The following is a 12,745-nucleotide window of genomic DNA, read 5'->3' as shown; positions in this document are numbered from 1 at the left end:
TGAGTAGACAGAATTTTTCCAACCCCTGACAAGAAAAATAAAATCTAATTCATATTTGTTGAAATTTGAGAAGCAAAAGGAAGAGGCATGGGGCCCAATTCATCTATGACAAAATCTTATTTGCCATCTTAATTTTAATACTTACCACGAAAGGTAGAGGAAACAATGCAGGTTCTTCAAACATGGCAAGAGAAAGGTCTACACAAATAAAGAAGTATGTGGCTGCTTGCATTGTCCAGTGGTTATAAAAATAGTAAAGTCTGGAGAGAAAAAAAAAAACAAAGGTGGTTATAGACAAGGAGTAGCACTCGAACTTCCCTTTAAAAAGATTAATGGTAGCTAAAATAAGGAAATTAAGGCTAATCATGTTTCCTTCAAATTCTAGGGAACCAGGGGCAGTATTTAATGATCATATAGTACAAAACACTAACAGGAAAAAAAAACAAGAATATCATCATATCTCAAAGCACATTTCTCAACAGTCTCAAGCCAGGATTAGCACCTTCCTCACGAGGTTGATGTGACAGCAATAAGAGAACATTTTCAGAGGACTTTGAACAGTGACTGATGCAGAGTAAGCCCTCAGTTAAAGTGAGCTACTATGATGTGGCATGGTGGCCTAATCCTTTTTTTTTCTTTTTTAAGAGAGAATATCTCACTCTATCACCCAGGCTGGAGTGCAATGGCATAGTCATAGCTCACTGCCACCCTGAACTCTTGGGCTGAAGGTTCTGCCTGCCTCAGCCTCCCAAGTAGCTGAGACCCAGGCACACGCCACCATTCCCAGCTAATTTTTTAATTTTTTTTAAAGATGGGGTCTCACTGTGTTCCCCAGGTTGGTCTCAAACTCCTGGGTCCAAGTGATCCTCATACCTCAGCCTCCCAAGTAGATGGGATTATAGGCACATATCACCACTTGAGGCTTACCTAACTGGATTTACAAATGTACATCATCCCATCTTAACATGGTAGACTAAGAAGAGATCTGGTGGTCATGCAGGTCTCTCCCAAGATGGAGATAGTCCCCCCAAACCTGCTGTCAACAGCATCCAGGGATGAGGCATCGGCTGCTTTGGGAGGCCCTGATGCCCAGCCCTGGTAATAAGTGTTTTCTCTTTACCCTGGTCCAAATACGTGGTCTTAGTAAACCCTTAGAGGATAACAGGGAAAATGCCCAATTCCCATGAGAAGAAAAAACTTATGGATTTCACCAAAAGACAACAGAAAGTAAAAAGAAAAAGCCTTCTTTTCACTTGAGGTGGCTCTAAAAAGAGAACTATAGTTAGAAGGAAAAGACAGTGGCATGTTCTTACCTTGAATGTCCTAGCTCCCATCCTGGGTGTTATTCATTGACTCATTTATCTGTTCTTAATGCATTTATTGAATGCTTCCCTCTATGTAAGGCACCATGATCTTATAACTTAAAAAAAAAGTTTGGGATTTTATCCAAATCTATGTGGCATGCCCTATACACTTCTCAAAATACTTGTGTAAATAATGCCTTCAAGAGTCTTAAGTCCTGGAGGATAGGTGGTTTTATGTGACAGTGTAACATGTTAATTACCTGATGGCCTGAGGTGATGTTTCAAACGGAACATTCCTGTTGTACTGGGCATCCGACACATAGGCAGCTGCCAGCAAGAGGTCCTGGTCCCCAGAAAGTAAGAGAGAGTGACAGTCAGAGTAGGAAAGGACACTTCGCTTTTTCCTTTTAGATACGTGTCAAGTGTAAAACGAAACTCCCCTTCACCTCTCCCCACACCCCACCCTCCCCAGAGGTCACCGACATTAACAGCGTAGCATGCACACCTGGGTTGTCTCCCTGGGCACAGAGGACCCTACAGTAGGGCTGAGCCACAGGCATTCTCCACGTTCTGGAATTCAGGCTCTCAGAGGATGAAAAGAAAATAAGCACTGAGCAGAACCTGTACTTGTACTTAAGTGGTATATTTATGCATACACATCTATTGTTATGTACACACACATATATATATAAATACATATACAGTCAAGAGCCACATAATATTTCAGTCGGTGATGGACTGCACATATGACCCGGCCCCATGAGATTATAATGGAGCTGAACATTCCTATTGCCTAGTGACATCATGACATCGTGTGATGCTCTAACATCACAGAGCAACAAAATACTGACGGGTTTGTGGTGGTGCTGGTGTAAACAAACCTGTGCTTACCTAAGTTGTATAAAAGTCTAGCCCACCAGCCTGAACAAGAGCGAGACCCTGTCTCTACCAAAAATAGAAAGAAATTATCTGGCCAACTAAAAATATATATAGAAAAAATTAGCCGGGCATGGTGGCGCATGCCTGTAGTCCCAGCTACTCAGGAGGCTGAGGCAGGAGGATTGCTTGGGCCCAGGAGTCTGAGGTTGCTGTGAGCTAGGCTGACGCCATGGCACTCACTCTAGCCCAGGCAACAAAGCAAGACTCTGTCTCAAAAAAAAAAAAAGTCTAGCCCGTACAATTATGCACAGTACATAATACTTGATGGTGATAATAAATAACTATGTTACTGGCTTATGTATTTACTACATGTTTTATCATTTTAGGGCATACCCCTTTTACTTGTTAAAAAAAGAAGTTGACTGTAAAACAGCCTCAGGCAGGTCCTTCAGGAGGTGTTTCAGAAGAAGGCATTGTTGTCATAGGAGACAACAGCTCCATGCGTGTTATTGCCCCTGGAGGCCTTCCAGTGGGACCAGAAGTGGAGCCGTGTTCCACCTCCACATCTGATATTGATGATCCTGACCCTGGGTAGGCCTAGGCTAATGTGTGTGTTTGTATCTTAGTTTTTAACAAGAGGTTTAAAAAGTTAAAAAAAAAAATTAAGCTTAAAAATAGAAAAACTTACAGAGTAATGATATAAAGAAAGAAAATATTTTGTACAGCTGTAAAATGTGTGTGTGTTTTAAGCTAAGTGTTATTATAAAGGAGTCAAAAAGTTAAGAAAAAAGGGCAAAGTTTATAAAGTAAATAAATTTATAGTAATCCAAGATTCATTTATTATCGAAGAAGGAAACTTTTGAAAAATAAATTTAGTGTAGCGTTGAAAAATAAATTCAGTGTAGCGTAAGTGTGCAGTGTTTCTAAAGTCTACAGTAGTGCACGGGAATGTCCTGGGGCTCCACATTCACTCCCCACTCACTCACTGGCTCACCCAGAGCAACTGCCCGTCCTGCCAGCTCCATTCATGGTAAGTGCCTTAGACAAGTGTACCATTTTTTATCTTTTACACCTTAATTTTACTGTACCTCTTCTATGTTTAGATACACAGATCCTTACCATTGTGTTACGATTGCCTACAGTATTCAGTACAGTAACAGGCTGTACAGGTTTGTAGCCTAGGAGCAGTCGGCTTTACCATACAGCCTAGGTGTGTAGTAGGCTCTACCACCCAGGTTTGTGTAAGTACACTCTGTGATGATCACATAATGACACAATTGCCTAATAATGCATTTCTTAGAAGGTATCCCTGTCGTTACACAATGCATGACTGTGTATACGCATATATACACAAATGCATAACACGAAATTACATGCTATCTATATCACAAAAATTCCTTTCATACTTACAAGTTTTGACACAGATGTGGAGCAGCTGGAACTCTCATAGAGATTGGTAGGAATGAAAAATGGTACATTGACTTTGGAAACCAGTTTGGTAGTTTCTTAAAAAGCTAAAACGTATGATCCAGCCATTCTACTCCTGAGTGTTTACCCAAAGGAAAGACAGCATATGTCCACACACACAAAGACTTGTATAACCCCCCCTAAGAAAATGGCTTGTGTTAGACACTCCATCCCAAAGCTGCACTTGTACACAGATGTTCATCACAACTTAACAGGCAAAAACTAGAAACCACCAAAATGTCCACCAGACAGGCAAGTGTATAAATAAAATGTAATATATCTACACAATGGAATACTACTCAGCAATAAAAAGGAACGAATCCCTCATAGATGCAACAAAATGGATGAATTTTAAACATAATTACGCTGAGGGAAAGAAGCCAACCCTCTCCCCCAAAAGAGTATGATTGCATCCATTTAAAACTCTAAAAAGTGCAGCTAACCTACAGAAACCAGATCAGTGATTGTGGAGGGACAGGAGGAGAAGGGGATGGAGATAGAGATAGATGACCAATAAGTAAAAGGAAACTTTTAGGTGTGATGGATATATTCATTATCCTGATGGTGGTGTTACCGTGACAAGTGTATTCACATCCCCAAACACATCAAGCTGTATAATTCAAATAAATGTAGTACAATGCATATCTATTATAGTTCAATAAAGCTATTAAAATGCCTGAAAATAAAGATAAATGCTTGGATTAAAAATTGATGTGGAAAAATAATCTCATAGACAATTAACTGCTGTAAGAACCTATCACTTTTTTTTTATTTCAGCATATTATGGGGGTACAAATGTTTAGGTTACATATATTGCCTTTGCCTCCCCCTCCCCCCCGAGTCAGAGCTTCTAGCATGTCCATCCCCCAGATGGTGTACATCGCACTCATTTTGTATGTATACACCCATCCCCTCCTCCCCGCTCCCATCTGCCTGACGCCCGATAAATGTTATTCTTATATGTGCACTTATGTGTTGATCAGTGAAACCAATTTGATGGTGAGCACATATGGTGCTTATTTTTCCATTCTTGGGATACTTCACTTAGTAGAATGGGTTCCAGCTCTATCCAGGAAAATACAAGAGGTGCTAGATCACCATTGTTTCTTATAGCTGAATAGTACTCCATGGTATACGTACACCACATTTTATTAATCCACTCATGTATTGATGGGCACTTGGGTTGTTTCCACATCTTTGCAATTGTGAATTGTGTTGCTATACACATTCAGGTGCAGATGTCTTTTATACAATGTCTTTTGTTCTTTTAGGTAGATGCCCAGTAATGGGATTGCTGGACCAAATGGTAGATCTACTTGTATCTCTTTAAGGTATCTCCATATTGCTTTCCACAGGGGTTGCACTATTTGCAGTCCCAAGAACCTATCACTTTGAGTCACATGCATTCTCGGGGCTGGTATGGCAGTTCTTAAAGGGAGGTCATTAAAATCTAAGAAGCACCATATGAATGTGCTTAATGCTTATTATGCATTTTTCTTCTATATAGTTATAAAATCTTTTAGTAGAAAAACTATTATTGTCAACTATTTTTTCACTGGACATCTTTAACATTAAGGAACAGTATAGTTTCCCAGGATATGCTTAGAAATCCATTTTGGATAGAAAATGCCTAACATCAACAGGAGTGGTTTGTTCTTTTGGATGAACACACACCAACTTTAAGAAGGTTCCATTAAGCCTCAGAATGATCATACTGTGACAGCAAAGAATTCTGATACTAAGGCCTTTTTAAAAAAAGCAGTTAAAGCAAAATCTTTTAAGGCCATTGTTGTTTCCTATTTAAAAAGATGATGCTATTAACATTTTTGCAGTCCCAGTGAAACAGTTTGTCCACAAAAATAAGGAGTTTGACACTCATGGATTTGAGGTGCATCTTTCCTATGCCCTCAGGTGGGGAATGGAAAAAACACTAGCAATCCCTCAGCCAGCCAGGCCCCGGGGGTTATCTCCATGAGACGTCACTCAGACTCCAGACATTGAATGGTATAAGCTCCACTTCCCGTTCTCTAATAGCTAGTTTACACTAACGTTTCAAAGTTTTCCCATTCTCAACAGGTATTGCATTTCTGACACCTGTCTCACTTTAACATCTCATCTGCTGTATCCTCTGGTTCTACTTGTATTCCCTCCCTCCCTCCCATTTGGGTGCAACTTCTAAGTCTCCCACACATTTCACTTGGGCAGCAGTACCCTTAGCAAGCAGATTCACTGTAATGAGCATGCTTATTTGTACTAAGGCCTTGAACCTTCCCATAAAACAAATTGTTTTCATTCAACCAAGAATTTGGCTTATAATAGACCCCCCATTCCAAAACTGCGCGTACTTTTCAAGTTTATGTGGGAACCACTGCCAGTCTCTACTATGAAAACAGCAAAGACCAAAGAGCAGATGTTTCCCCAGATGCTGCAAATCTCAAAACTGCAGCCCCCATTATGGGAGGCACTGGTGATAGTGGGGATTGTGGTTCTCAACCCCTACAGCATATGACAAGCATCCCAGGAGCTTTTAAAGACCCCACCATGCCCAGGTCACACCCGGACCAATTGCATCAGAATCTCTGGCAGGTGGGACCCGGATTAATCTTTTAAAGTTTGCAAGTGATTTGAACATGCAGTCAAGATTGACAGCCACTGGTTTAAATGTGGCCATTTTCCTACTGCTTCTCATGTTTTCTATTTTTACTGCGCTATGACAAAAATGGACTTCTCTTCACTTTCTCCTCTTCTCATAGCTCTACATTTCTCTTCCTCTCCCCAAGACTTAAAAATGTATTTAAGATTTTTGTGTTTTCTCTCCTCTTCCCCAACCCCAACTTCGTAAGCCTTCATTCCAGGGAAGATGAATCCCTTTGAATCCCCCAGAGGGAGAAGAGAATGTGGGAGGGAGGAAAGATTGATTCCAGGAGCTCTCAGTAGAGAGCAAGGAAATTCCTTCTCTGAGCACCCACCAAACACCTTCTTCAGTCTTAACTGCAATAGGAATAAACCACTGTGAGCCCCAATACCTTTAATTCAGTCAGTCAACAAGAATGTAGGCAAACTCAAAGTTGTTGATAGAAGTTCCTTGCAAACATAGCCAATATGTCTTGTTTATATAGATAAGAATATTAACATAATTAACCATAACTTAAGGTAAAGAGAAGTTCCCACAAATGTGAAGTTAAATTCTTCTCCATCTCCATTTTTCTTTCGGATTCCAATGCTCCTTCCATCACTACAAACACTACCCAGTCCCTCCCTTACCCAAGGGGGTACTTTCCAAGGATACCTGAACCTGAGGATAGTAATTATAGTGACCTATAATACTGGTTTTTCAATCTGATAACCCAAACAGCTACTAAGTGACTAATGGTGGGCTGGGGTGGGGGGGAGGTTGTGTCCACAACATGGATATGAGGGACAAAGGGATGATTCAGGACAGAGCAGGATGTCTGTAGATTTCATCACGCTACTCAGAACAGTGCACAATTTAAAACTCATGAATTGTTTATTTCTAGAATTTTCCATGGAATGTGCTTGGACTATGGTTGACCTTGGGTAACTGAAACCACAGAAAGCAAAACCACAGATAAAGAAGACTTACCGTACCCTCTGTCTGTCTCCCTCTGCCTCCCCCTGTCTTCCCGCAGGTTCCTTCTGCCCACTGCCAGAATAGATGGGATCACTGCTTTTCCCATGGCCCCCACGCAAAAGCATCCAGTGACTTCTCTTTACCTAGAATGACTCCCCTTTCCTAGACAATCAAGTGCAAAACCCCTGGCTTAGCATTTAGTGGCTCCACAATCTCCCCTCTACTCCTCTCTCCATCTTTATCTCCCCCACTTTCCCTACAGGGACACTCTTCTCTGGCCTAAACTGGTGGACTCATCGTCTGCTGTCCTACCGTGGGCCACGTCTCCACGCCTGATTTCACGCTCACTAAAACCAGGAGCATCCTTCCCACTTTCCTTCACTGGAGGCCCATCTCAAATTCACTGTCTCTATGAAGACTGGCAATCCCAGAAGCCTCTATTTCCATATGGAAAGACTGCCTGGAGAAGCTGGGGCGTATATTGTGGGAATTCCATGCAAAGAAACAGTTGCTAAGGATAAGATGGGGCACAGCAATTGATGTGGCAATGAGGTGTTCCTATAAATACCTCATCTCACTCTATGTAGAAAGTTGCACATCAACAACGGGCAGGCCAAGTGCTGTCTAAAGATGTGTTTTGGCAGGGCGCGGTGGCTCACGCCTGTAATCCTAGCACTCTGGGAGGCCGAGGCGGGTGGATCGCTCGAGGTCAGGAGTTCGAGACCAGCCTGAGCAAGAGCGAGACCCCGTCTCTACTAAAAATAGAAAGACATTATATGGACAACTAAAAATCTATATAGAAAAAATTAGCCGGGCATAGTGGCGCATGCCTGTAGTCCCAGCTACTCGGGAGGCTGAGACAGTAGGATCGCTTAAGCCCAGGAGTCTGAGGTTGCTGTGAGCTAGGCTAACGCCACGGCACTCACTCTAGCCCGGGCAACAAAGTGAGACTCTGTCTCAAAAAAAAAAAAATAAAATAAATAAAATAAAATAAAATAAAGATGTGTTTTGTTTGGCCTAGAGAATGCTTCTTGGATGCTGGCTACTCATTCAAATATTTTAAAAACTGGAACTTACACAAAAATTTGAACTTCTGGCTTCTCTTTAAAAGACCATAACATCTGGTAATGTTGGGATGTATTTTAGTAAGTTTTTGCTACCCACCCTGATTCTTAGTCACCTGAATAAACACTTATTATTTTCCCAAATTCTGTGGGTCAGCCGGGCAGTCCTGGTCTGGGCCAACCTAGCTGATCTCTATGGTCATCGTGGTCTTGGATAGCCTCACTCATGTGTCTTGGCCATGTGCATCGCACCCTGCCACAGGCTAGCCAGGGATCTCCCACAAGGTGGTGGTCAGGGGGTTCCTGAGAACATCAGGAGAGAACGCACCAGTGCTCAATTGCTCTCACACCTCTGCTTGTGTCACATCTGCTAAGGGCCCATGGCCAAGTCCACACACAAGGGCTGGAGAAGCAGACTCCACCTTTTGAGGAGCTGCACAGGCACATTGCAGCGATGGCATGTATTTAGCGATAGGAAGACTTTTTGGCTATTTTTGCAATCTATGATAGCCCATGTGGCCACAGTCAGCTGGAGGTAGGTAGCTGTGGTCTTCTTTGGGAAGGGGACATGCCCTCCAGGTAATCTCAAGGCCCACTCCACTCCTTCACTGAATCATTCCTGCCTACCCCACTGGCTTTATGTTGCTCCTTGGGCCACCTAAGTTAACCAATGTTCTCCCAAGCCCTCCTGGTTACTGCCACGTGCCCCCTGCAAAGAACTGCTCTGCAAATCACCGTAAGGTAACGCCAAGGGATGGAGAGCCCAAAGCAGGGTAATCCAAGATCTGCATGAACAGGTTTAAAAATAAGAACATTTTTAAAAAGCCCATAAAGTATCAAGAGGTGACCACATAGAACTGTCACAAAGAAATGGCACAGGACACTATGCTCTCAGCCCTGGCTGTACTTTTGAATCACTTAGTAGCCTTAAAGTTACTATTGCCTAAGCTCAGGCGGAGGGGTTGGCCAGATACCTTCATAAAAGCTCCCCAGCTAATTCTAACCAGTGGTAAGATTGTGAATCACTAGCACTGGGTTATTTCTGTTTCAAAGCTGAAAGTGTTGGTAAATTCATCAAAGAAGTAGATTGTCATCTTAGTAGCTGCCAAAAAACTCCAAGCAAGAAAGAGTCCTTGAAACTTCTTTAAGGCAGAGAGTGTTATGCATTTCAGGTGACCAGGCAGTTTCTAGTTAAGTGACCCCAAACTAACTTTTAAATAAGGTTAACCCAGTCATTTTGGCCACTCCAAGCAAAAAAACAGTCTTAAAAAACTACTTGAAAGGAGAGAGTATTAATGCATTTCAGGTGACTTAGGCAGTTTCTAGTTACATGACCCAAAAGTGACTTTTAAATAAGGTTAACCCAGTCATACTGCCCACAGAATGCCTGAGGTCAGACCTGGAGAAGGAAGAAGATCTAGATACTATCTCTGGTTTAATAACTCCATCAACGCTGTTATCTCAGATGGTGGAGCAAGGTCTGGCTTGGGTCAGAGCTGGGGACCAAGAAACCTTCCCTTCCTCCTTCTCCTTTACCTGCTCCCTTCAGGGGTCAGGGACATGGTAGTATTCACCTGTAGGAAGTGGCCAAGCCCCTTCTCGAGGCCAGTGGGCCAGAGGGAAGCCAATGCATCAGGAGAGCTTTTAAACCCCACACAGAAGCCTGCCCTGTGGACCCTCTGGAGCAGGCTACAGGAGCCCGCTGGGAAGCACAGGGCTGATATGCAGCAGCCAGAGCTGAAGGGGGCCAGTTCCAGACGGAGAGAAAGACAGGACTAACACACTCTCCCCCTACCGCACACTTGCACAACTCGAAGGCAATGCAGCATGCAGGAATCCACCCTGACAGGCCTGGAGACAGGCTGTCATTGCTGAGTGCCAGGCAGTATGCCTGCACCTGATCGACATTGTCACCCACGGGCTCTTCCGAGGTGACTGTGATTTATCATCTCCACCTTACAGAGGTGGAAATCAGAGGCATGCCGAGATGAGGCCCATCATACTGTAATTCAGGGCTCTGATTTTCTGAATCTAAGCAGGGGGCTCTTGTCACTGGAGTCCTGCCTCCCTCTCCACCCTCTGAGCTCTCGTCCAGTGCAAGGGCCGCTTGGAAGCTCCAAGTCTTCCAAAGAAGCTGAGGCTGTAGCAGAGAAACAGACCCGGAGCGACTGTGGAACCCATCTGCTCTGTCCTGCAGGCATCAGCATTCCCAGGCCACATCCTGCAGCCTTCCTCCTGGGCGTTCCCTGCAGTGGGGCCCTCAGTTGTTCTCCTACAGCCCTAGAGCGCAGTGCGGAGCGCACGGGCCGCCAAGACGGGTGGTGAGGGCTGCCCCTCAGTGGGCTGGGGGCTCGGTCCCCAACACTAAGCCTGGGCGCCCATTCGAGGGTGGGAGCTTCTCAGGCGTCACAGGCTTGACAGATCCCCAAATGACTCCAACGCTGGAGCTGCGCTCCAGCTGGCGGTTTCGCCCCCCCACGGAGCAGCCCGAGTGCAGCTCCTGGCGCAGACAACGAAGGAAGCCCCCAGGGCAGGGCCGTCCTCGCCCCGCTGAGCCCCGTGGGGCCCTCGTTCCCCACAGCCGGCGCTGGCTTTCAGCGGGTTCGCTTTCTCCCGGGAGCCCCGGAGGCGTCCGGCGCTGCCGTCGGGGCGCCTCCGAGCGCCGCCCGCGTCCAGTCCTTACCTCCTGGGCCAGCGGCTCCCCTGGGGGCTGCGGGCGCGGGCCGTGCACCCCAGCGGCTCGGCCGGCTCCGGGCATCGCGGGGAGAGGATGGCGAGCGTCGGGCCGCAGCGGCGGACTCTGCCCTCCTCGCGCCGAGGGAGGCCTGGCCTCGGCCCTTCGCGTGACCGCGGCGGGTCGCCCCGGGGCGGCCACGAGGGCGGAGGACAGGCGGCGGCCGGCGCGGCGGGCTCCCTGGCTCCTGCCCCTTCCCGGGCGGCGCGCAGGGCCGGGGACGGGGAAGTGGATCCGCCGGGGAAGTGGATCCGCCGGGGCGGGGAGCGGGACGCGCTGGGGGAAGCAGGGGGAAGAGCTCAGGGGGCGGTGGCGTGGGTTAGAGGCCACCCTGGCAAATGGCACCAGTTATGGGCCCCTGGACGTGGGACTGTGCCTAGCTTTCTAATCAGCGGACTGGGAAGAAATACCTTCGTCCCAGGCGTGTTTGGAAAATTAAATGAGCCAATGAATGCAGTGTCTGCCGCTGGCCCAGTAAATGTTAGTTCCCTCCCGTCACTCAAAAGACTGTGGGCCCCTCGAGGGGGATCCTGGGGGTAGATACCTCCTGAGGGGGCTGTGGGCCCTCCTGTCTTCCCATACGGAGGCCCCAATTCCACCAATTCCAGCCTGACTGGAGCTCAGGGTTGCCAGAACCGCTAAATTTTCAAGAGAAAGGAGAAATCTGGCTTTTCATGAAACTGTTCCTGATGGTTGGTTGATTGTTTGTTTGTTTGTTTTGGAGGCAGAGTCTCGCTCTGTTGCCCAGGCTAGAGTGCCGTGGGGTCAGCCTAGCTCACAGCAACCTCAAACTCCTGGGTTCAAGTGATCCTCCTCCCTCAGCCTCCCAGGTGGCGGGGACTACAGGCACCTGCCACCACGCCTGGCTAATTTTTTCTATTTTTTAAGTTGTCCGGATAATTTCTTTCTATTTTTAATAGAGACCTGGTCTTGCTCTTGTTAAGGCTGGTCTCGAACTCCTGACCTCAAGCGATCCTCTAGCCTCGGCCTCCTAGAGTGCTAGGATTACAGGCGTGAGCCACCACAACCAATCCTGATTTTTTTTAAATGTTGGTCATTTAATGTTGGCTTGATTTTTTAAATGATTATAAATCCTTGCAGGCCAACTATCAGGTGAGTGTTGGTCGGCAGGGCAAGGGGTCCTGGGCTCCTCTGCCAACCAACTTTACCGACCACCCCCAGAGGAGAGAGAGCCCTGGAGGGGCTGTGATTGGTGGTGTCACCTGGTAGGGGGCATGGTGTCGCTCTGGGTGGTTCAAGACTTGCTGCTAGATACTGATGGCTGGCAAGTTCTATGGCAGACAGAATTACAGCCTACCAAAGGATTCCACACCCTAATCCCTGGGAGTGTGAATCTGTTATAACATTTTACACGGCAAAAGAGACTTTGCAGATGTAATTCATGTTTCTAATCAGGTGACCTTACAACGGAGAGGTTATCCTGGATTATCTAAATTGGTCCTTAAAAGCTGAAGAGGAAGGCAGAGGGGAAGGGAAGGAGATTGAAGCCCTGAAGGACTGTGTGCCCGGACAGGGTGGTGCTGCCTTGAAGATGAAGGGAACTGCAAGAACTAAATTCTGCTGATGTCCTGAAAGCTTGACAGTGACTCCAGAAAGGAACACAGTCCTGCTGACACCCTTATTTCAGCCATGTGAGACCCTGAGCAGAGAATCCAGCCACACCTTGCCAGACTTCTGACATGCA

General features: G+C 46.0%; 1 protein-coding gene across 1 annotated transcript in view; it reads right to left on the bottom strand.

The window, feature by feature from the left end:
- LOC138400139 (two pore calcium channel protein 1-like) overlaps positions 1-11,064 on the bottom strand; it is a 34,622-nt gene extending 23,558 nt beyond the window's left edge. The window contains exons 1-3 of the mRNA XM_069495016.1: positions 10,990-11,064; positions 1,565-1,647; positions 146-260 (exon numbers count right to left, since the gene is read on the bottom strand). Of these exons, the coding sequence (XP_069351117.1) occupies positions 146-260; positions 1,565-1,647; positions 10,990-11,064 (273 nt within the window). The remainder of the gene's footprint in view (positions 1-145; positions 261-1,564; positions 1,648-10,989) is intronic.
- Positions 11,065-12,745: the final 1,681 nt, after the last annotated feature.

Source organism: Eulemur rufifrons, chromosome 19 (assembly GCF_041146395.1).
Source record: "Eulemur rufifrons isolate Redbay chromosome 19, OSU_ERuf_1, whole genome shotgun sequence".
NCBI lineage: Eukaryota > Metazoa > Chordata > Mammalia > Primates > Lemuridae > Eulemur > Eulemur rufifrons.
The sequence above is the reverse complement of the archived record's forward strand: the minus strand, read 5'-3'. Positions and strand labels throughout refer to the sequence as shown.